At 47.2% G+C, this 24,684-nt stretch overlaps 1 protein-coding gene and 1 long non-coding RNA gene across 6 annotated transcripts in view; one reads left to right on the top strand and one right to left on the bottom strand.

Moving 5' to 3' along the window:
- Pygl (glycogen phosphorylase L) overlaps positions 1-18,739 on the bottom strand; it is a 33,947-nt gene extending 15,208 nt beyond the window's left edge. The window contains 6 exon segments of the mRNA XM_040742984.1: positions 2,253-2,384; positions 8,728-8,831; positions 11,563-11,641; positions 13,735-13,836; positions 18,378-18,476; positions 18,478-18,739. Coding sequence (XP_040598918.1) covers positions 2,253-2,384; positions 8,728-8,831; positions 11,563-11,641; positions 13,735-13,836; positions 18,378-18,476; positions 18,478-18,621 — 660 coding nt within the window. The 5' untranslated portion in view covers positions 18,622-18,739.
- LOC106021370 overlaps positions 18,474-24,684 on the top strand; it is a 45,501-nt gene continuing 39,290 nt past the window's right edge. For 4 of the 5 annotated variants that reach the window (XR_005876298.1, XR_005876297.1, XR_005876296.1 and 1 more), the window contains exon 1: positions 18,474-18,600. This is a non-coding gene — a long non-coding RNA (uncharacterized LOC106021370). The remainder of the gene's footprint in view (positions 18,601-24,684) is intronic. The other variant, XR_005876295.1, reaches the window with a different exon arrangement.

Genomic DNA, 24,684 nt, shown 5'->3' with positions numbered 1-24,684 from the left:
CAATAGCTAGGCAGGAAGAGGTTAGGCGGGACTTTCAGGACAGAGAGGACTGTGGGGATGAATCTAGGCTGGTGAGAGACACCAGTGAGACATGGAAGGATTTGGACAAACAAAATGAAGCCACATGGCAGAATGTAGATTAATAGAAATGGGTTAATGCAAGTCTTAAGAGCTAGTTGGGAACAAGCTTAAGCTTCCATAACTAATAATAAGTCTCTGTGTCATTACTTGGGGGGATGGCGGTCCTGACGAGAAAGTACTCTACAGCACCGGAATGGAATGGACTGCTGTGGTTGAAGATAATGAACCACGATGACACACATGAGTGAGACCCCTGAAGGGCAGCAGCAGTCAGGGCAGGCTCTGTGTGGATCACTCAACAACCTGATGTCTACTATGCTAAAATTCAACAGAACAGGGAAGCAATGGAGGCTCACCACACGAGGCATTTAAAATGCACTAGCCGGCTTCTTTGATGCTGTAAGAAGCTGTTTTAGAGACTCCTATAGTGATCTGTCAAGTCAGGCGATATTTAGCTGAGCTGGGTTCAAGATGTCAGCTTTGGGAAATCTAGCCCCATCTTGGTGACAGCCATTCAGACAGACAGGAAAGTGAACCGTTTCGCAGGACATTTAAAATTCACATGAAAAATGACCCATTTTTCATTCTTCATCTCATCAGAACCAAGGTTCAAGGAGGGAGAACGGCAGGATGACTGTGTGGAAGAAAACGATCCACCATTTGGTTCAACCCACTCACCGGGACCTTGATGTAATAAATCACTCTTACTTGAATATCTTTCACGAAGAAGTAAAGGTCTTTCTTTTTTTTTTTTTAAACCAACTGTCACCAATCAGGAGGTGTCATTTGTATATTGGGAACGACTCTAGGTTTAAATAAGACTTGCCCTCTGCTCCTCCTGGCGTTACAGAGGCAGTCCAAGGATCACCCAGCTTGAATCTCCTTTCGGGGGCTTCAGAGAGAACTTGGCCCTTCACAGTTCACCCTGAGGCTGTGTGTCATTTCTGGGATGCGCCAACAGGTTTGGAACATGACAGCATTCCCAACAGGTGTGCGTCAGCGTGACCACTCCCTCAGAGCAGTGTGCAGCCTCACGCTTTGCTGAAGACCCTTCCTTCCCCTTCCCTTTCATAGGTGGCACCCCTGTACCATGAAGACCCCCACATCCTGCTGCCTCCCTCCTTTCGCTCCCACACGTCCCCACCACAGCTAATTCTCTCTGGTGCGCGCTTCCAGCCTGAGTTACACAATAGCGAACAAACAGCTCCCTTGTTTGAAGTCATTACCCGCAAGCTCAGAGCGTGTCCAACCTCATGCTCTCTGACCTCACCAGCTACAAATGTGGGCCTGATCCAGTGAATGGTCCTCTCACCCATAAAGCCCTACTGGGCTTTGGCTGGCTCGTGTATATCATCATCCCTGACCCCCAGCCTTGCTTCTCTACACATAGAAACGAGTACTTTGTAATCGAATATCTGAATTCGATACGAAAATATCCAAAGATGCTTTGTAAAAACAAACCGGCTCAGTAACAGGCCCCCTAGTACAAACAGAACACCTCTGGGCTCGATTGTGTAAGCTGTATAATTTTGGGTCGATTAGAAACTAATGAAATTACAGGCACCAATTCTATGCCACATACTAGTTTAATACCAAACAAGTGTGCAACTTCTTAGAGTGGGTTAACTGGTATGTTAATAGCTCACACCGAAGCAATTATGACCCAGTGCAACTTAGACTGTGGCCAGACACAAGAAACAAAATAAACAAAGCAGGAACTAAAGTCAAAGCACCATTGTACACTCTACATCACTTGTTTTGGTTAGTTCCTTACCTGTCACGTAATGTGCCACAGAAGTTCACATTCAGAGAGGAAACTTTTCTTTCAAGTCTTACTTTTCTGAACTTTGAATGTATCTCTAAGGATTAGCAACACAAGCCAGGAGTTGTAAAAGAAATCAGCTACAAGGCAGGCATGCTGAAACAGGCCAAGACATTTCCCATGTAAGGGCATTGTTTTAGTTGGTTCTGAAGAATGACCAAGATAAACAGCAGCCTGAGACCACTTCTAGTAAGCAAATGAAGTGTGCGTTACACCAAGTGAAGCTGTGCTGACTGGACAAGGCATCCCAGTAGAGAATAGGGTCATTCGCCAGAAAATATGACAACAGAGAATCATAGATGGCAATGTCCACTGTGTTGTAATGCTTGTCATGAGAACACCTGATTACCTGGGTGTCGACCCACTTGGTCCCAGTCTGGGTGTGCTCTACCCTTCCATAGAAGTGCACAGGCAGCATGAACTCAGGGCGAGCCTTCTCCCAAGGGTTCCCATGTCGGAGCCAATCATCTGCCTCTTCTACCTGGAAATGGACATGGCTTAGAATTCACTGTGTACAAGACATGGTCCCAGCCCTTTAATTTTATCCCAATACAAACATCTTTTACATAAAGTCAGGAGTTCAGCTTTGGAAAGACAGTACACCGGGTCTTCCAACCTCATTTCATCTTTGTTACTGTCTCGCCTCCTAAGACAATGACAATGCTCATGTGACAATGACATTGACAAAGACGTGTGTTTTATGTGTGTTACTGTACTTAATTCTCACAGCAACCCTTGAGGAGGAAACCATCATTTCCATCTTTTCAGAGATGAGGAAACACAGAAGCTTGAGGTCACACGGAAGGAAGATGATGGAGTAAGATAGACTCCCATTCTGTGATTCAGACCCCATGTCTTCTCATCAGGGGAGGTGTTCTAGAAAGGGTAACCATTGAATTTCTGGACCTCGTGGTCCAACATGAAGTTTCCAGTCAAGATTCTGGTGCCTGCAATGTACAAAATGAGCTAGGAAATGATTCTTAGAGACCACTCTCTTACCAAAGCTCATTTCAATACAGGCACAGAAAATTTCATAGTCTTTGTTCACCTTAATCCACATGTAACTCTGACTTGGTAACAAACTACGCATTATTATTCATTTTGAAGACGCCCTATACTAAAAAGTAAGGAACTAATTTTATTGACAATTTCAAGTTTCCACAAGTATTTATGTGACAAACTACTCCTCACAAAAGATTTAAAATCAGAGTTCCTATGCAGAGTGTTCAGAACATCAAACTAGTTTTGGTTTGTAACACAATCAAGAAGAATGGAACAATAGCACCACTGTATCAAGGGGTGTAGTTTAATTAGTTAAGCACACACTATACATCATTCGTGAAGTTTTCCAGTTGGTAAGAAGCTTGCAGGTAAAGCACTTGCTTGGCAAGGCTGAGAACCTTGGAATCCCCAGCACTCATGTACAAGTCAGACAAGGGGTGAGCATCTGTAATCCCAGCACTGTGGGGGAGGGGCGGAGACAATAGAGCCAGGATTGGCTGGCTATTTAACCAAAGTAGCCAAATCACTGAGCTCCAGGTTCACCAACATCCTGTTTTCAAAAAATAAGGTCAAACCAAATGGTGGTGGTGCACACCTTTAATTCCAGGTGGATCTCTGTGAGTTTGAGGCCAGCCTGGTCTACAGAGTAAGTTCCGGGACAGGCAGGGTTACACAGAGAAACCCTGTCTGGAACTGTACCTCCCTATAGCCCCCCCCCAAAAGAAAAAAACTAAGGTTGAGAGGGATGCAGGAAGACATGTCAACCTCTGGCCTCCACATGCATACACACAGATACAGACACAGAATAAACACATAGGTAGATGGGTGGGTGGATGGAGAGCCTGGCCAGTGTGAACAGGGTGTTCCCCTTTCTGCACTTGGTGCTATTATTGAACAATACAGAAGGGACTTAAAGAGGAAGATGTGGCAGTAATGACTTTCCTACAGAAAGTCATGAGCTTGGGAGAATGGATGCCATGTTTCTGGTGAGAAAAGAGCCTCCATCACGGGCTCTTCTGTCTTCAAGAAGCAGACCCAGGGACAGTATGACACCTCACACCTGTTCCTGCCCAACTGAGTGGCCTTTGCTCTCGTGAGGATATACTCTTCAGTGACAAAGAAGTAGTTGGCTGACCGACCATGCCATTGCATGTTGGTTTCATCTGCCCCACTCCTGTGGCTAACAGTTTTTTGTAAGGAGCCATGTTTGTTTGTTGACTTCAGTCTGAGTGCCAGGAATCAGTGAACAGCGTGTTGAGTTTTCCAGGCTGGTTTCTAAGGTGGATTGAAAGGTAAGGATTTCTTTCTTTCCTTTTCTTCTTCTTCTTCTTTTTTTCTTTTCTTTTGGTTTTTCGAGACAGGGTTTCTCTGTCTGTGGCTTTGGAGGCTGTCCTGGAACTCACTCTGTAGACTAGGCTGGTCTCGAACTCACAGAGATCTGCCTGCCTCTGCCTCTGAGTGCTGGGATTAAAGGCGTACACCACTGCTGTCTGGCTCTAAAGATACAGATTTCACAGCCACCGGTTCATCACAGCAGACCCGAGGTCTTGACTTCGATTTCTTCCTGTGGATTAGACTTTCGTGTAGCCGCAGGGATCTCTGGGAGCACTAATCGCTGAGGTGTATGAACATGTGGAGCAGGTGGGAGATGAGCTCTGATCCTTACGTCTAAGGAGGTTTCAGCACTGGTCCATCCCAGAGGCTCCAGCGGCTGGGGTGCTGATTTACAGCAACTGGGGCTCCTGAGAGCGATAGAGCTGGCTCTGAGCCTGGGCGTGTCCCTGGAGGAATGACTCTGCGATCCAGTGGAGCCAGTGGCCAGGCGGAGGTCAGCTCCGGCACTGTACTGGCGACAGGGTTCCAAAAACCACTTTCTCCTTCAAATGTGGGGCATAGAGGATGAACTCACGAGCAAATGCCAAGAGTCTTTGCTTCTTGAGAACATACATAATTGAAAGACCTTTCTGGGGAACTCCAGTAATTCAGTAAGGGTGACTGGAGGCTCGCTGGGCAGCAGAAACCAGGAGACTGGCTCTGACAGGCTTGGCACAGGTTCTCAGGGGAGACCGAAGGGGCCCAGCAGTCAGTCGTTGCTGGGAGAGCCTTTGCTACCTGCTAGCCTTCTAAAATAGGCTGTTTAATAGCGTTCTCCTCGATCTCCCGATAGCCAAGTGTTTTCATGGGGGCTATCACAGACCAGGTTCCCATTAGCGCGTGTGGCAAGCTCAGAATTTTAACCACATAATTATTTCCCTCAGAAGTGCGGTCACCACATTTTACTGCAAATGCTGTTTGAATAGACCCAAAAGTTAAAAGTCCATCAGCCTTTCAAAACCTTCCCAGCCGGTGACTTCTCATCAGCACCGTCTGTATCTGCTGTTGGGGGAGCTGGGATGCAGGGGAGCCGGGTGCAGCGGAATAGGGGAGCAGAGTGGAGGGGCGCAGCTGCGTACAAGTGAGCAGGGGTGCAGGGTGAAGGGGAGCAGGAATGACCACAGCATAGTCAGGACTGCAAGGTTCCTGGCATATGCTTTTTGTTTCTCACAGAAACGGTTTCTTTTTATGATGTGACATATACATTTGCCCTTTACAATCCCATCTTGAGAAATAACGTAGGTGGTGAGTAGAACTATATGTCCTTCTGATTCCGCTTTTAAGACATAATTAAAGAAGCGATGATGTCTAATACGGCTAAGTTTGGAATTAGCAGAAGCCACTGGTCTCTTTCTTCCTTCCCTCTCCTACTCTCCTCTCTAGCTCTCTTCCTCCCAACCCCCCCTCTCTGGACAGGGTCTCAGGTAGTGCAGGCTAGCCTCTACCTTGGTAAATAGTGGAGGATGACCACTGGTCCTCTGGCTTCCACCTCCCTAGTGTCGGTGTCGTAAGTGTGCACCGACACCATCTGGCTTATTGAGTGCTGGAGGCAGTGGGTCAAACCCAGGGTTCCATGAATGATGGGCAAGCATGCTACCAATGAGGCTACATCTATAGCCCCAGGTTTGCTTTTTCAACTTTGGAGTGCTGTAAGTATATGCCTCCTTGGACTATAAGATTAAGAATGAAATTGAAGGGGGAAATACACTTGGGGAATTGAAGTTTTATTTGTTGCGTTTCTTTTGAATCTTTCATACAACAGTAGTTTAAAACCTAAGTAAGGAAGCTTTGCAGTGGTGGCCCACACCTTTAATCCCAGCACTCAGGAGGCAGAGGCAAGTGGGTCTCTGTGAGTTCTAGGCCAGCCTGGTCTACAGAGTAAGTTCCAGGGCATCTAGGGTTGTTACATAGGGAAACCCTGTCTCAAAAAACAAACCAAACCAAACCAAACAAACAAAAACCTAAGAAATGAGTGGGGCAGGTAGCACACGCCTTTGATCCCAGAACCTGGGAGGCAGAGGCAAATGGATCTCTGACTTTGAGGTCAGCCTGGTCGACAGAGCTAGTTCCAGGACAGCCAGGACTACATAGAGAAACCCTGTCTCGAAAAACCAAAACCAAGCCAAAATGAAACAAAAACCTAAGAAAACAAAGTCTTAAACAGTCTAGAATACAGTGAGTACCACAGTCTACTTTCCAGGATAGGGGATGGATGCAGGAGTCATCTGGTGAGACAGACTGAAAATCCCTACTAAGCTCAGTGAGCAGCAAGGAACTTTAGTTACTTCACTGGGAAAGGAAATCAACTTTAATTTCTACAGCTTCTCATGCTTATAAAGTACACATTTCCTATGGCATACGAGACATGTAAAGGAACAAATAGAATTAATAATCACTCCCTGGAGCCCTATGCTCCAAAGATAATTAATGTTGAAGCTCTGGCATATTCTTTCCTTTAAAAAAAGATTTATTTATTTGTTAATTAAATTTATGTGTCTGTGTGATTCACGGGTATTGCATGCATATAGGAGCCTGTGGAGGCCAGAAGAAGGAGTAAGGCCCCTTGGAACTGGAGGTATAGGTATCTGTAAAAGCTTCCACGGGAATGGAACCTCACCCATCTGCAAGACCGTTTGCCTTAATCCATGCCTCCTGCTCCTGATATAGCTTCCTTCCTAAAACATTTTCTCTCCTGGACAGTTGCAGTCAGTCCATCCAGACCATTCTAGATCCCTTCTCTCCCTAAACAGCACAAATGCTTTTCTATTTTAATAAAACCACTCAAGCATGCAGTAGCGACAGTTATACTAGCTATATTAACATTTTGTCACAGAGCACCACACTATATGGAGATATTCTCCTTTTCCCAAGAGCCTGCAGGTTGTCATAGGAACTCTGGGAAGAGGCGACACAATGGACATGGCGTGCTTTCTATAAGGAGTGGAAATTAGATCTCAACCAGGAATGAGTGCCTGACTCTTCTAGTCCATGTCGCCTCGCAGTTTTTACTCATTTAGAGCTGGGTAAAAATACTCAACACTTGTCCTTAGCAAACTTTGGTTGCTTATAGCTTACACGTCTTTCAGACTCTGTTCCCAGTCGCCTCCTTCATAAACTTCGCTTTTCTCTCACTGTTCACACCAAATAGTTCCTTCCTTCCTTGGTGACTAAGTACTGGGGGAGGGATAAGCAGACTCTGGCCCTTGACCTTACTAACCCTTGCTAAGTCTGCTTCATTCCCTTACACTGTCCTGGCCAATCCCTGAGCTGTCTGCTGTCTGACTCCCAAGGGTAGGCATGCTGACAGAGCTCAGCTTTTTGGAAATGCAGTTTATACATTTTTATCAATGGTGTGTGTGTGATCAGGGGAAATACCACAGTGGCCTTGACGGAAGACTCAAAAAAAGCTACCAGAGATGAAAGAAACCAATACTTAAAAACAAAACCGTATAACTACAGTCATCTGTGCACATTTACATAGAACAGAGTATTAAATATGTGTCAGGTTTATTAACAGCTAACAAGATTACCTAATCTTATCTTATCGTGTAAAAGGACTTTCTGTTATCTTAAAAGATAGTCAGGCACAGGAGGGAAAGAGTCACATACATAAGAACACTGAGTGTGAACCCAGAAGTCTGCAGACACTGACCCCTGTTGACCAGCAGCATGACCTGAGGACCCCGCTTTGGAAGACACTCAGATCTCTATGCTGCAAATTGGCCGTGTGTTTCCTCCCAGGGAGGCCTGCTGGGGAGATCACAGTTGTTGCCCACAAGCATTTTGAGTTTCTGTAAGTTTCGAAATGGAATGTGACACATGAAAGCCATCCACAGTTCAGGCTCAGTAGTGCATATTTTCAGAGTTCCCTTGTGAGGCCTCACTCTCAATGCAGAAAAACCTAAGACCCTACCTACCCTGCTCAGGAATGATGGCGGTTCCTCCAACTTAGTGAGCATTTATTACGGCCAGAGTCTCATGGGTGATTTATTGAAGATGAATTTTCTTTTTTAAAAAAGATTTTTAAATTTCATGCGCATTGGTACTTTGCCTGTCTATACTCTGTTTGAGGGTGTAGGATTCATTGGAACTGGAGTTACAGATGGTTGTGAGCTGCCATGTGGATGCTCTTAACTGTGGAGCCATCTTTCCAACCCTTTAGATTCGTTTTCTTAACCACCACACAAGAGGCATATATATACTGCTCTTGCTCTTGGTTTATAGAGAGTTAATTAGGAATGGACGGTGAACCAGCTAGTGAGAGCCAGGCACTGTGCCAGATGTCATGGACCCGGAGGTAAATGACATTGATGGGCTCTCAGCTCATCAGCCAAATGCCAGGGAAATCAGTGAAGTGCTGAGGAAAGGCTCGCTGCACGCTGGCCAGAGCACAAAGAATGGGCTCCCAAAGGCTCAGGAGACAGCATGGTAAAAGACGGTGTGAGTACCTGCCATCCCTCACGGATCTTCTGATTGAAGATTCCATATTCATAGCGGATGCCGTATCCATAGGCTGCAAGTCCCAGGGTTGCCATGGAGTCCAGGAAGCAGGCTGAATTTGACCACGGGAACAGACAGACAGAATCAACAAGCTTAGCATCAACACTAAACCTTTCTTTTAAGAACATGGAGGCCATACAACAGTCTTCTATCAGGAAACATTTGCATTTAAGCACAGATATCACTGCATGGAGTTTACTGGTTTTTTTCCCTCAATTCCTTTTCTAACTATAGAATTAATACCATAGAGAAGTTAGTGTAAAAATAAAGAAAATAGATATCACATCCTTCCTCAGCACCCTGAATAACCACTGTGCACATACTAGCATTGTTTGAGAGCAAATATGGAAGCCACCTACATTGGGTAGATTGACTGTTGTCACCCATAGTTGTTCTAAGAGAAGCTGTCTCTATGACTGCCTGCTGAACTGTATCCCCAAGAAACAGAAACTTATGTGAGACCTGTTCTGTCACAGCACCCAGCTGACTGACGGAATTCCATTGCTCTTGGGACACTAGTGACTGTATGCTCCAGGAAGTGGACCCTGCTTTACTGACCTGAACCCTTTAACCATTTGTAGTAACTCTGTTTCCTTCATCAGCGACAGCCAGTAGCCTTGGCAGCAACGGCATCCAATTCACTCAGAGTACTAGGAGTTCTGCTGAGGGTAAAGGGCTTCAGTGCAAGACTTTCCTTTCTGTTTTTGTCATTTGCATTGTGAGAGGAGGAATGAGGTGGGGGAGAACTATAGAGACCCAGAGTCCTGGTATAATAGAGCTTCTGAATAAGTCAGCCCTAATGTCTGCGGCTCTTGTTCTATGATCAACATGCCACTGTTGATGTATCGATTTTCTGTTACCAACTGACAGAGCATCTGAGCTAGAACAGCCAATCAACAGGCAGAGAAGGGATCTATCTAGTCCTTGGATTCAATCCAAAGGGTTCCATTAATCTGACTGTCCCGCTTGGGAATCTGAGCTGTCGTGGGTGGAATGAGGAATTCAAACTGGAAAGCTGTAACTCAAACTGTAAGAGTATGTGCTGGGTTCATAGCCTGACTGAGACAGAGCCATAAACATAAAGTGCTAAGCCTAGAGTAAGCCTAACATGACCAGTCTGCTTTGTCTGACCTGTGGCTGTTCTGGCATTCCCTAGGTCCTGACGAGTTCATCCTTAGAGCTTGAGGATGGGGTCCTGACTTTCACAGTCAGGGAAGAGACTAGGCATCTGAGAATGACTTGTTGCTCTATTCTCTGGTCCTCCCCAACAGCAGAGGGGCAAGGCCTTTAATGGCAGGTCCAGAGCAGAGTGAACAGTGCTAGCTAGCCAGTGTCCAAGAGCGTGGGTTTCACCTGAAGGCAAAGCAGACCAATTCCTGTTCTAGATGGGCTTACCACTAGTGCCGTCACCTTCCCTATGGCCCAGGGGAGCCTGGGAACTCTTCAGATGAACAACTTCACGGGATGATGGCAAACGGTCTACCTGAAATACTTTTCTGTAATTTACTACCAGTGACCACACTAAAGCACACTGAAAGTTTTCAATAAAATGGGGCAGATGCAAGTGACTTTAGAGTATGTGAGAGGGGATGCAAAATTAACAGACTTTAAAGAAATATGGTAGCATCCCCTTGGATTGCCTTCTTTAAGCCCACGCTCCTCTCTGGGAGTCATTGGGCACATTTAACATTTAAACTCAACTCAGTATTTGAATTCAAACTCTCCCCTGTGTCTCTATAAACATAACTCAGAAGATTTATCTTTTTACTATAGATGGCACCACCGTATGTGGGCAGGCTGCTTTGAATGCAGTTCTAGAAGCAGCCCTGTAACAGCGCCTTCCTGGTGTTTCACCTGCCCCCTTGTACACATGCTGCATTTGGCATTTGCTCTGGAGCACTCTCCTGAGGAGTGGAAATGCTTGGTTACAGGGTGTGATGTTTAATATCAGGTCAACCAGGATCTAGACGAATCTATGGGTATGCCTGTGTGGGATTATTTGCATTAAATGAGGTGGGGAAACCCACCCTGAATGTGGCAGTGGCAGCCTTGGGGGTCGAGGGGGTGGGGCACCATTCTGGGGTCTGGGGCCCTGAACTGTATAAATAGGAGAAAGCTGGCCAGCATGAACGTTTACTTCCCTCTGCTTCCCGATGCAGATGCATGTGACCAGCTAGCTGCCTCAGGAGCCTGTCACCATGGCTTTCCCACCATGCCTTGGAACTCTGAGCAAAACTCAACCCCCCCACTTCCTTAAACTGCTGGGTATTTTGTCTCAGCAAGTAGAGCTAGTATTGTATTTTAAATCTTTTCTTCTCCATTGGCTGAAAATCCATTGCTCAGGTAAAGCAAAGAACTCAGTTGGTATGCATATGGAAAGAGGTAGGTATATCATGACTTCATTGCCCACCAGCCAAACAAAACAGCAAACTGTAACATGCAAGGTAAGACTTAGAATTTATGGGACCTGACCAGCTGTGTGAACAAACAGCAGTGAAGTAAACGGGTGACTTTGGAAACCCTAAATGAACAGGAAGGATCTGGTTAGCTCTGGGGTTTAAGCAATGTCTGCAAAGGCTTTTAAGCAATACCTCTTTTCTTCAAGTTCTCTCCTCTCTGTGGAGATGGTCAGTCCACAGTGGAAAGTCAAGAACAAACTCTACAGAGGGGCCGTGCTGCCTCCTCCTTCTAAGAAGCCAGTTGGCTCTCCTAAGCATGGCTGTGTATGGCTTCTGAGAAGGATGGATCCCCAGACACTATAGCCCATTCCCGCTGTCACTTACCAGCAAGCCTCCCAAGACCACCATTGCCGAGCCCAGCGTCTTCTTCAATTTCTTCTAACTCCTCCATGTCCAATCCAAGCTGAGGATAAAGGAGAACAATATTGGAAAAGAAAAGAGACCAATATTGGACATGAATACACACTTAGGCCATTCCAGGGACAACAGCCATTGCCTAAAGCACTGGTCAGGCATCAGGGTGATCTGTGTGTCTGATCTGGTGTCGGTTTGCTCGAGGCATGTTCTGGTACTGCATAGTAACTGCAGAAACTGGCAACTGCTGGTGCCAGTTGTTCTGGATGGAACAGTTAGACATGGAGAAGCATGAATCCTAGATGTCCACTGTGGACCATGCCACTTCCTTGATATTGGCCCTTAGGCAGGCTGCTAAATCTCCCTTGTAACGTGGAGGATGAAAGTAGCTACTTAATTTAGGGCTGTGAGTCAAATGGTATTGCATAAACAATGAAATAGCATTAGTCTTGGGTAGATATGTCATATGCTAGCTATTATTACTTTGAAAAATATGAGGTCAGTGAGATGGCTCAGTGGAGACAGCCATCTGTCCCCACTTGGGGACGGTTGCTAGCTCCCTTCTCCACAGTGTTGGGGATCATACTCCTGAAGCTACTAGCATGGGGTTCCATCAGGGTTCTGCAGCAGTAGATCACTTATGAGGAAATGTTCTCATAAACATAGTGGCCTGTTTCCTGTGGGCTAGATGATAATTTTACCCAGCCTGACTAAAGGGTAGTCTGCTGTGAAACAGCTGTGTCCTTATCTGAAAGCCACATACCCCACCCCTATTTCGATAGTTTTAAAAAACTCTCCTCTCATTCCCTCATGTGCTTGTATAGGACAGATGACAACCTTAGAGTGTGTTCTAGTCTCCCACCATGTGGCTCTCGGGGCCTCAAGTCAGGCCATCAGGCTTGGCTACAATAGCTTTTCATGGGAAATTAACTTCACTACTGAAAACATATGTGTGAGAAGGAGCTGCCTAAAGTGACGCCCGCATTTTCTCTGAGCCACTTTTTAGGACCCCTACCATGCTGCCCCATTACTTCCCTATGTAAGTGTTGATAATTAGATCTCACGAGCACTGAAACATGGCTCTGCATCCTTTCATGAGGACGGCTTCTGAATTTGCTCCCTAGTGGCTGGGGATTCTTTATGCATCCAATGGTCCATGCTAACTAGCACTCAGGGTCCTGAAAAGCTGCAAAGTGGAAAATCGAGAAGAAGCTCTAAACTTTGACCACACAGATGCAGGTCGTGCATAGACACTACTCCAAGGAAGGGATGCAATTGTTTTTGCTAGTATTAGGGGAAGTAGAGAGGGAAGTGGAGCTGAAGCAGTTCTTTGGCAGAAAGTGCTCTACCTAACCAACATGAAGGATGCTAGACCCGAGTGATAAGTGGCAGGCCACACTAAGGGCTCTCCCAGCCCTGGGGAAAGGGGCATTCTGACACATATGTCCTTTAGATTTGTCTTGTCAATACGCACTCCTCCTTCCCGTCACATCAGAAAGGTGAAGGACTACTTACTTTTGGTGGAGAGACACCTGTAGGAAGGGCTGGATGTGACCACATATGAGCAAGTTAGGACCGCCTTAAGAGGAAGTGTGATTCCCATATCGTTAGGCAAGAGAGAAACAGGACAGAAGACTTTTAAAAGCTTACCATTTTCAATGTTGTCTGATGCATGAATAACTGTCAACTTTGATCATCTCTTAAAAGGTATACAGAAGAGGTTTGTCATCCTCAGAATGGAGGCCTTTAAAAGGTCCATCTTTAAAATGTGATTTGTTCCAGAAAAACTACCCAAGACTTTGATTGAAAATAAAACCCTCATGTCTGACACCCTATTCTCTAACTTCTTTTTCCCTCCATCCTGTAGACCAGGCTGGCCTTGAACTCAGGGATCCACCTGCTCCTGCCTCCCCAGTGCTGGATCAAAGGCATGCGCCACCACACCCAGGGCACACCCAGGCCTCTGTTCTCCAGGCTGTGCTTATTTCTCATTGTTTGTGATAGCCCTACCCGAAGAAGCAACTTGTCGTGTGAATACACGTGTGCGTGTGTGTGTGTGTGTGTGTGTGTGTGTGTGTGTGTGTGTGTGAGTGAACTTGAGATGTAGAGAAAGAAGATATGAGAAACATGAAAACAACATACCTGGTAAATGGCCTCATCACAGGCATTTTGTAAGCCAAGGTTGATCATGGTGTTCTGTAATGTTCGGCCCATGTAAAATTCCAGAGAGAGGTAATAAACCCTCTGAAATAAAGAGAAGAAAAGGCATCATTCTTCTATGAGGTCAACCATGCTTGTCAATACACATAAAAATGCAAATCCATGTAAGGCCACCAATGGAAAACCATCCGGTCTTGGGCTACTTTAACTCATGATTGAGTGAAGCCCCTGCAGTCACCTAACAGGATGCATGACAGTGTCCCCTACTACCAGCAGGAGGAAACCATGCTATACACTATTTTTGGCAAAATAACTTAGTATCTTTTATCCTCAGGAAGAAAGAAAAGTAAGCACATCTAACTAATCAGATTCAATGTTTTGATTTTCCCTTTATTCATGAACTTCATGAATAAAACATGTTGTAGACAAACAAGTTAGACTGCCTTCCATCATTACCTTTCACTCCAAGGGTCAGGTGGGTTGGTTCTGCCTTGTCATCTAAGAAACACACAGACTAGCTCCCACACATTCTGTGCCTAGAGAATATGCCTCCTTCATCACCTTTGGAATGAAGCCTACCCCAGAAAGTCTACATAGCAGTTCTTCTAGTAAGAAGACTCCCCAAGGCTTGTTAGCATTTGTTTTTGATCAGATGGTAAATTTCCCTATGGACTTAGAAACTATTTGCCTTTGGCATGGGAAAAGCCAGGTAAATATGAGCAGAGTCAGAAGTGAAAGGTACAAAGTTCAGGCCTGCCCCAACAGCCTTAAATGCAAGCCCAGTGTGCTAATTTAAAGCAGTGGATGATGGCGTGACTGCGGGACTCTTTCAGGGCACACTGTCCTCTGCACCAGTTACCCTGTTCTCCAAAGGTCACAGAACAAAACAGTAAGAGTCTGTTCACATTTTAGGTGCTCCTCATTTCCACAGGATGATAAGAACCAAAAATAAAAGCACTTGGGCAACCCAATAAGTGAATAATAATAATAATAATATTGGTGATAGAGCTAATGTAACTAATCACTATTACATCAACTTTGAAAGTTCACTCTCGCTTTCATTTTATGGAACAATTGAATTCTGAACCTTCACAAGCACTGTTGGCATTGTACCCTGGATATCTAACAACGGTGTTCTGAGCACAGCATCTTTGTCCAGCTTCTTTGGATGATTCTGGGTCCTTGCCAGCCTATCAGATAGATGCCTATGCATGCCAGAGAAAGACATCTTTCTGGGGCACACTTATGCATCAAGGTATCAGAGCTCTGCTCTTACCCAAGGCTGGGGGTTCTGTGCATGAGGCCACAGGAAACAGTAGATCAAGACACAGATACCATTATCCCGTTCCAGCCTTCCTAAGAGTATCTTCATTCTCTCTCTGATGGAACAAAGTCCGATTTCCTGTTTCAGGTGGTCCATACAAATCTCATTTGTACATACACCCCTACCCCAGTCTTGCAGTTGTGAAGTCACACTCCTGGAATTACTGCATTTGGGCTAAGTTTCTAGACCTCCTTTTAAGGCCAAAGCAGCACTGACTTAAAATCCATTAGGATGAATAACGCCTTAAGGATATTTAAGATATTTTTGGTTCTCTTGCTCAAAGTATCCTTATAGATGACAGACTTTTTAAGGACACAAACTATAGATTTCCTACTTTTCTTTTTTCTTTCTCTCTTTTCTTTTCTTTTATCTTGAGATAGGATTTTACTGTGTAACAGTTCTGGCTGACCTACAACTCACTCTGTAGCCCAGTCTGTCCTAAACTCACAGAGATCAGCCTGCCTCTACCTCCCAAGTGCTGGGATTAAATGCATAAGCCACCACCGCCCGGCTACATTTCCCATTTTTCTGACAAGTGGTATGTTTTGAGGGGAAAATATACTTTATATTTGAGAATATGTAAGACCTTGAAAAAATAGACCTTTGCTCCCTTAAATCCTATGGACATTTATTATACATTCCTAACGATAAAATATTTGAATATCTTCATTTACATTGTAAATTACATGCACAAACCACTCCTAATATTGTAACAGTATACAAAACCAGTTACAAAAGTTTTGAAAAGAAAGAATAAAAATGCCCTAACACTATCAATATTTAGAAATAGTTCAAGTTGTCCCCAGCACTAAGCAGAGGAACTGGTGCTTGTCTGTGTACACTATCAGGCGTCTGAAACAGGCAGCAGCAAATCTGAGACAGCGGGCAGGCAGGAGTGGTCCCTGGGACTGGTGCTGGGAGGGAACTTCCAGGGGAGGTGAGCAGAGGTGGGAAATGGCGGAGCAGGAGAGGAGGAGGAAGATGGGCCAGGGCGTGATGGCAGAGAAGACAGAAGGACAGGCTCACCAGCAGAACATGGCAGGGAAGCACTTAAGGACTGGCCAGGGCTGGAGTCAACCTCAACAGAGTCAGGGTGTGCTGCTTTGGGCAGCTCAGCTGGACACAGGCCCAGACTGCAACGGGATTGCAAATGCAGTGCCTTTGGGAGCTGACAGATGCAGGTGTAACTGAAGTTGCCTAAAACAGCTGAAAACATTGAAGCATGCAGGACTGTAGTCCAAAGCCATGGAATTAAACTACTCAGAGGCTGGCCCAAAACTATGGAATTAAACTACCCAGAGTTAAACCCAAAACTATGGAATTAAACTACTCAGAGGCTAGCTCAAAGCCATGGAATCAAACTACCCAGAGGCAGCTCCCTGACCAAGTGATGTATGTCTGCAAAACCTGGTCAGTCTCCTGTTGCTAGCTTACTGCTCCTGGGAGGTGAGGTCACCACTGAGAAGCCCATTCCACAGATCTGCAGGGCCTCTCAGCTAGGCAGAAAGTCAGACTGGAAGAGAGAGGAAGCTTGGAGGGGACCTGCAGACATTTGAAAGGGGAATATAAATGACGGTTCAAACTTTATGCTGAAGTGACTGTCATAATGGTGACCAGGGGCCAATGAATTAAACATCAGGGCAGATCAGGACTGCAAGAAATGTGATCTGAGTTTTTGTGTGCTGAGTTCGAGAGATCGGAGAGGCTTTGGTGTGCTTAAACCTTTGGCTAGAGAACTGGACTTGGAGACTTGTGGGAGTGAGGCTGGGAAAGGACTCTTTGAACCCTGGAGTCATCCTACTTCCACAGACCATCATGGAGGAAACACTATGAACCCACACGAATGGAACTTTTAAGAGTTTCCAAGCTCTTCTAAAAAGAGTTATGCAACATGTTCACTGCCGTCCAGCAGCGTAACCCTGCCTGGTGAGCTCTGTGCTCACACGGGAGGAAGTAGCTGCAGAATCAGAAAGATTACCACTGGAGGAGAAAGCTCTCTGTGCTATGATGCTAAATGCTATAGCATGTGTGTGTGTGTGTGTGTGTGTGTGTGTGTGTGTGTGTACGCGTGCGCGCACTCATTTCTGAAATATGGCTCCAACCCAAACAAGTCCTGTACTAGCCCTTAAAAATTTTAATGTGAGGTGAAGAATGTTGTACCAATAAGCAGATGAATGTAGACTAAAAGTGCTTTTTACACAGGTTTAGATTTGAAAGGGCACACATTCACAGTTGTTCTATTTGGGTAGCAGTCCCCTAGGCTCCTGGGGGGAAGGAGTGACGTTCCTTTGAAAGTATCTTTACAACTGCAGTATCTTACTAAGGGAGTTTATTCCTCAGTCTTGGAAATTCCTGTAGTCCTCAGGCACAAAGAGTGGAGATAACTTTTCTCGGCGTTTTTATATATTTAAAACGCCTAGTAAGCGTATACATGCATTTCCCCGTGCCTCCAGGATCTGCTGTCATCATTTCCAACATTACTCCACAACCAGCTTCCTCTCCCAAATCATCCCTGTCCTCAGTAAGGCTGCTGCCTCTCACTCTACTGTGTGTAAAATCCTTTTCCCTACCTGGTCTTCCCTGACCTTCCACACTAGTTTTGTTCTCTACCTAGATTGGTCATAATAATGGTGTTGCTCCCTCTTCTTACAAGTCCACCACCCCCAGAGATCCCACACTCTGGCCCTTGGCAGAAAGGAGAGCAGTCCCCGAAAGGCGGCGTCCTCCAGGTCTCTGCGATAGGCCTCTGGGAGGGAGGAGAGTGTTTTCACGGGGATACCTGCAGGTGAGTCTCGGGCTGAGCCTGGCCCGTCATGCAGGAATCAGAAAGTTCAGAAAACTGTAACCTCCCCTCACCGGACTGGGCCTGGACCTCCCCCATCTCTCTGCTGCAGTTTGCTAGGTTGGGCAACCCTGAGGCCTGGGCGGGGTCACTATTAGAACTCTACACTTCCCTAAACACTGAGCTCCGTGCTCTAAGGCGGGGCTTTTGTGTCCTCCCTCCCCCCCCCCCCCCCCCCGCCCCGGGCGTAATGTCAGGGGCCTGGAACTGCGTCCCGCACGTCGCAAAGGAGGCGCCCGGCCACTCTTAGTTAGGTCCTAAGTAGGCACTCCATAAAGTTTGCAAAGTTCACGGGCGAGGAGGCCTGGGCTCTTGCCACCAGGGGTCTCCGGATCGCACTGCACAGTGGTGTCATTGGCGCAGCGCTGCGGGGGAGGTGGGACCTGTGCCCAGCTGCCCGCCCAAACTTTGGGACGAGGACAGGGTGTGGAGGGAGGACAAATGCCCTCCGCCGGGTACCTTGGGACACTTGTCGTAGTAGTACTGCTGTGTGCGGATCCAGCGCCCCACCAGGTGGTCGCGCACAGTGTGCGCCAGAGCGAAGAAGTAGTCGCGGGGGGGTGGCGACGTTGCGGTCCTTGACCAGAGTGAAGTGTAGGTGCCGGTTGAAGCCCTTCTTCAGCTCCGCCACGTTCTCCACGCCCACGATGCCGCGAATGCTGATCTGCCGTCGCTTCTCTTGGTCGGTCAGGGGCTTCGCCATGGTTGCGGGCGGCGGGACAACAGAACGGGACGCCGGGCTGCAGGACTGGTCCGGCCCTGTCTCCAGTGAGGCTTTTTTGAGGCTCGGGGCAGCTACGGATCCACCCCTCGGCGCGGCACCGCCCCTCGCTCGGCACCCAGAGTACCGGGGGAGGGGCGGTGTGGGAGCCCCCGGGGCAGCGCCGCGGCTGTGGGCACCGCCTCCCCGCAGATCCAGGAACTTAGCTGTCACGTAGCGCGCGGTGTCTCCGACCTGTGTGCTGGCGGGGTAGGAGGCCTCGGCCCAAGGTCCCACCCAGCAAAGCCATTGCCATTTCTTAGCTGGAGAAGGCTCCACTGTAGGTTCCTGGGGCAACGCTGTAGGGTCAGTGTGATTTAACCCAGGTTGCCGGATCTGGCTACCCATCCTGGATCCTTAGGGAGGCCGGGCTGTTTTTTATTCATTTTCTGAGGACGCAGGATTGAAGTTTTATTGACTCCTAGACCCAGTCTGGGACTAGCCCACAGCAGCTGGTCACAGTTGGTGTCTAGGTTTAAAAGTCTCTGTTGAGTAGAAGCTTCAGGCTCAGTGGGGAACGGGAGTTCGACTTGAGACCTTTTGTTTACAGTACACTTTAACCAAAGGAGACAAGAAGTGTGTGTATGTGTGTGTGTGTGTGTGTGTGTGTGTGTGTGAGAGAGAGAGAGAGAGAGAGAGAGAGAGAGAGAGAGAGAGAGAGAGAGAGAGAGAGAGAGAGAGAGAGAGAGAGAGAGAGAGTCTATGTGTCTATATGTGTCTGTGTGCCACAAGAAGACGTTACTCATGGAGTCAAGCTGCTGGTGTGTGATCGTTGCACCCCATCCGGATGTGGTGGTGGTCTATATATGTTTCAAACTTTGGAAAGGTAAACATGTCAGATTTTTTTCAAAAAGTATGCATTGTATGTGTGCATGAGCACATGAGTCTTCCTGTGTGCACACAGGTATGTAGAGGTTAGAACTGCTTGCAAAGGTTGGTCTGTCCTTCTATCATGTGATCATGTGGGTTCCTGGGATTGATCACATACGGGTCTAGGCTCGACAGCAGGTGCCTTTACCTGCCGAGCCACCTAGAGGGTCCATGTCAGAAGTCTGTACGTCTGTCTGCCTGTACGTCTGTCTGTCTTTTCCTTCCCCTTCTCCCTTCCTCCCTCCTTTCTCTCTTCTCCCTTCCCCACCTCTCTTTCTCCTCCCCCTCCTCCCCCTCATCAAAGCTAATTATTATGAGTAGATGCACAAATAGGAGTGCAGTTGCTTGATTCAGGCCAAATCAGCCCTTACCCTAAAAACGCAAGTTCTGTTCTCAAGGGTCTGGCTGCACCTTCAGACCCCCTCCCCCCCCCCCGTCCAGCTCCCAGCCTTTGGGACAGGTGAAACTGAATGGCTTTATGCAGTGGCTTCAAGGAAAGCATGGCTGTGGACAGGGAGAGGCTGGCTTTGGATGAGGACAGAGATAGCCTGGGCTAAGAGTAGTGTGGCTCTCTGTCAGAGTGCTCTACTTAAAATTAAGAGCCTCATGGTGACGTTTGAGGGAAGCCTGAATGACAAGGTCCTTTGGCAGAATGCAAAGCCGAACAAACAGCTTTTTAAAAGGCAGGTTGACATCTTTGAGTGCTGTGATAACGAATCTTCATTGTGAACTTGACTGGATTTGGAATAACTGAATACCCAGACCCGCCTCTGGGTATGTGATGGTGTTTTCCCAGATGGAAGGGAGAGCTGCTTTGAGTGTGGTTGGCATCACCCCATGTGTAAGGACCCTGGGATGGTGAAACAGGACAAAGGAAAAGCTGACAGAGTGCCGGTGCTCACCTCTCTGCTTCCTGACTGTGGGTGTAATGCGGCCACCACCACGACTGCCCTGCTGTCATGACCATATCTAAACTGTCCACAGCTGGAAGATTCCAAAGGCACAAGCAACGGTCTAATTTTGCTCAGGATGTCTTTGTGTGGGTGTGTCCCAACTCCGGTTTACCCAAGAGTCAGGGTTCTAGGAGGGATCAAAGATGACATTGGCTATGCTATTTCTTTGATTTGGTATCTAGTCAGTGAGCCCCATCCCCTGCTTGAACATCTCTTTTACATGGGAAAAATTAGACCTCATAACATTCCAGTGCCGCGCCTGCTCGCGCAGCCTGTGTCCGAGAATGTGCGGAGGGTGTCGGGATTGACGGCACAGAGACCAGTCGGTGGTGCAAAGAAAGCTTCAAGAAGCCCCCAAAAGGCTCAAGAAAGCTTCCCAAGAAAAGCTTCGCTTTATTTTTCCCCCGGGCTGGTTATATATGCCCCTGACACCAGAGTGGGGGTGGGGGGTGGGGGGTTGGGGGGTGGCGGGGGTGGGAGGGTGGGGGGTGTCAGGAAGAGGCAGCTAGCCATTGGAGAGATCAAAGTCAGGGTGTTCCCCAGCCCTTATGGGGGGGCATTTCTTAAAGACACCAGATTGTTTTTAGTAAACATGTTTTCTCTGCTTACTGCTGCCTGCTCCCAGGCTGATGGGGAAGTGGGCCAAGGTCTTTTGTTCCCAGCTCTGGGTGTGAGGAGGGACCCTGCCACCAGCCATGTGAAAGTGGGTGTGTCTGCAACAGTGCTTGCCATGCAAGCGTGAGGACCTGACATGGAGCCCAGAACACAGGAAAGCCCGGCAGTGCAGAGTGTGCGCACAACGTCAGAGCTGACCTCGATCCCTGGTGTACTTGATGGTTCTAGGCTACTGAGAGAGCCTGTTTTCAAAAACAACAAACAAACACCAAACAAAGTTCAAGTAAATTTGTGTCTACAAAAAACATCTAGGTTGGTACGTGAATAAAAAAAAGATAAGAAAAGAAAAGGGGGCAGGGAATGTGGTGCTGATATGTGATGTTTAAGAACCAAGGTGGGCTGGGAGCACTTGGGAGGCAGAGGCAGGAGGATCTCTGTGAGTTCGAGACCAGCCTGGTCTACAGAAAGAGTTGCAGGACAGCCTCCAAAACAATACAGAGAGACCCTGTCTCAAAAAAAAAAAAACAAAAAAACAAAAAAACAAAAACAAAAACAAAAAAACAGAAAGAAGAAAGAACTAACATGGGTTCCAGTTCCTTTCCAAATCCAACATCTATTCCTTGTGTCCTAGGCTAGGAGCCAACAACTGTGAGAGTTAACTTACAGGAGCAAGATTAATCTTTTTAAAGAACTCACCTTTAGACCTTCCCCGGGCAGAAACCATGACTCCTAAAACGGCAGCAGCTTTAAGTTGCCCACAAGCTCACAGGACCGACAAAGACCTGTATTATGCCCGCTTCTCCCACTGCCATAATGAAAAGGCCTCTGTGAGCGGCTGAACAGCCTGTCCAGACCTCCAAGCACAAGTTGTCCACTGTCAGAAGGGAATCATGGGAGCCTGTGTTGGCTCAGGTCTTCTGAGACTAGGGACATCATTAGACCTGCACGGCTCTTCATAGGGCAAATGTCTGTGGGAGAGCATGCCAGGAGGGAACCAGGCTGTCCAAGTGAGTGTGGTCAGACCCAAGTGTGATCCCATGAATGAGAAGGGAGGGAAGAGGTGGTGAGCTTGTCCCAGACTACCCGGTCCCAGGAAGACTCCCCCCAGGTCACAGGGCAGTTCTGAGGCTAGTCAGCTGTCAGAGGAGTGCTTGGAATGTGCTCAGCCACTGGTGTGCAGCCTGGGACGCGGCCTCTGTGCAAACACTACAGAGAGGGCAAGGCTTTCAACTGGGGTGGTTCTACTTGCTGTAGCAAGTGACTGGGAGACTCGCCCCAGAAAGATACAAGATAAACAAAGATAACTTGAAGCCTACCACAGCTCAAAGCAGGGTTATATGCCATATTCAGAGCCACCAAAACTACAACTCAAATTTTTACAAGGACTCTGGGTAGGCCCTGGGTCTGATTCTCTTAGAAAGTGTCTCACAGCGCAGCTGATGCTGGCCTGAAACCTGTAAAGACCTCCTGCCTCAGCCTCCCTCAGATTACAGGCCTGAGCCACCACACCTAGCTCCTGTGGTCCCTTTTCCAGGGTGCTTTCGGCACTGCGGTGGGTCAGGAATGAGGGGACTGACGCTGAGCAGTTCTCAGGTTTGCTCAAGATCATGTCACGCATCCATTGCAGAGATCTCACATCCCTGAGCATAGATTCCGGCCTCAAGCCCCTTTGGGACTTAAGGAAGCCAGAACTCTGACTGCACCTCAGCTAACTCATGCCCTGTGTTCACTCCGACTGCTCTGTGCCCTTGAATGACCTTTTGGCCTGCCTTTGATTGGAGCCCAGGGAAATGGCTCTCGTGGCCCCACAAGCAGGTCACAGGGCTGGTAGAGAAGGCCAATGTCATGGCAGAGCTGCGCTTTGTGCTCGACGAGCAGGAGTTAGAACTATTTTAATCCATGTATTTAGTGTGTGACTCTGACAGCCCAAGCTCCTACTCAGACCCTGCTGTTTTAAACATTTAGGATCATGACTGAGAGTCTAGGTTTGTTAGACTATCAAATGTCTTGCAGACACACAGGTGGCTGCCTGAATCACTTTCTCTTCGATTGGCCGGGACTGTGACCAGTAGCTGTTAAACTCTGCTTGTGCATCTGCTTGTCTTGGAGGAAGACCACTTCCTGGCACTTTCATTTCCTGTCATATTTGATTAGCTTGCTAGGACAGTGGCCAAGCTTTTTAGGTGTGGTCCAGTGGAAGTCCCAGAAAAGCTGGAGGGATGTACAACCTGTCCTTCAAATCATCGATGGTTTTTACAACAGCTGGTGACCCCAGAGAATCGGGGTTCCAATGTCAAAAGATGCAAAATCAGGAAATGCTCTGGTCTACTCATTCCTCAAGACAGCTTAGCTTGGAAAAGAGAAGGGTGGCCAAGTACCAGGAAATGCTGAAGGCATTACTGAGGTGTAAACCTGCCCTTTGGAACATGAAATAATATTCATTTACTCCCAGTAGTTTGCTTTTTCTGCTTCCCTTGAGCTAGCAGGGTGGGAGTTGGTGGGGGGAGGGGTTTACTGCCTGTGAGAAAGGCATGAGCTTCCCAGGTTGGAAATGCAAGTTAATCTGTGTGACCACTGACTGCGGTGGGAATAGCTGTGTCACCATTTTTTGGAGTGAGGAGCCTGGGGCCTGCTTAAAGCATAATCACTAAGTAGTCTGGGCATATCAGAGAATCCAGGGACTAAACACTGAACACTGAATTCTGGGAAGAGCCTGAGCAGGAAAAGTCCCCAGGCAGGAAGTGTGATGGCCTTATCTGATCTTAGATGTGTTTACAGGGACCATCTCTTGGGTCCCCAAAGGGAAAGGTACAAAGCTCTGAGGCCTCCCAGCTACTCCTTTTAGCCTTGAGTACTTGGCTCTAGGGAACCTTGCTAAGGGTCTGCAGTAGTTTTCCCTTACTGGATGGCATATGTGTGTGTATATATGTGTATATATATATATATGTATGTATATGTGTGTATATATTTATATATATTATATGTGTATGTATGTATATGTATTTGTATATATATGCAGTGAGATTATATACATAAAATCTCACTGCATGTCATACATGGCTGAATTACAGGCATGGTTTCGCTTTGCCATCTGCTTACCTATGAGTGCAACAAGATTTGGGCTTCAGAAAAACAAAACAAAACAAAACAAAAAAACAAATGAATGCCCCAAACCTTCACTTAGTCATGTGAGGGGAATGGATGGGAAGATTGCTTCTGGAAGAATTGTACCAACAGACATGAAAAAACCCTGACCAGGGAAGGGAGTGAAACGTGTGGTAAGCACGGGGTTTCCACAGACCGCTGTGATGCAACACGTTCCAGGGCTGACCTTCCTGTTCCCTTGTCTAGGGACCTTTGTGAAAGCAAAGCGTCCCCAGAAGCCACATCTTGGCTGGATCTGTGCTCTCAGCTGATGGAGTCCAGGAGACTCCCGGAGCTAGGGACATAGCTCGGTGATAGAGCACGTGCCTGGCGTGTGCAAGCCCTTAGGGTCTCCCACAGCACCACAAGGTAATAAATAAAACAACAGCAACTAAAAACAAGAAGCAGAGAGAGACTCCTGCCT

This window comes from Mesocricetus auratus, unplaced genomic scaffold, assembly GCF_017639785.1.
Source record: "Mesocricetus auratus isolate SY011 unplaced genomic scaffold, BCM_Maur_2.0 Super-Scaffold_15014, whole genome shotgun sequence".
In the NCBI taxonomy this organism is placed as follows: domain Eukaryota; kingdom Metazoa; phylum Chordata; class Mammalia; order Rodentia; family Cricetidae; genus Mesocricetus; species Mesocricetus auratus.
The sequence above is the reverse complement of the archived record's forward strand: the minus strand, read 5'-3'. Positions and strand labels throughout refer to the sequence as shown.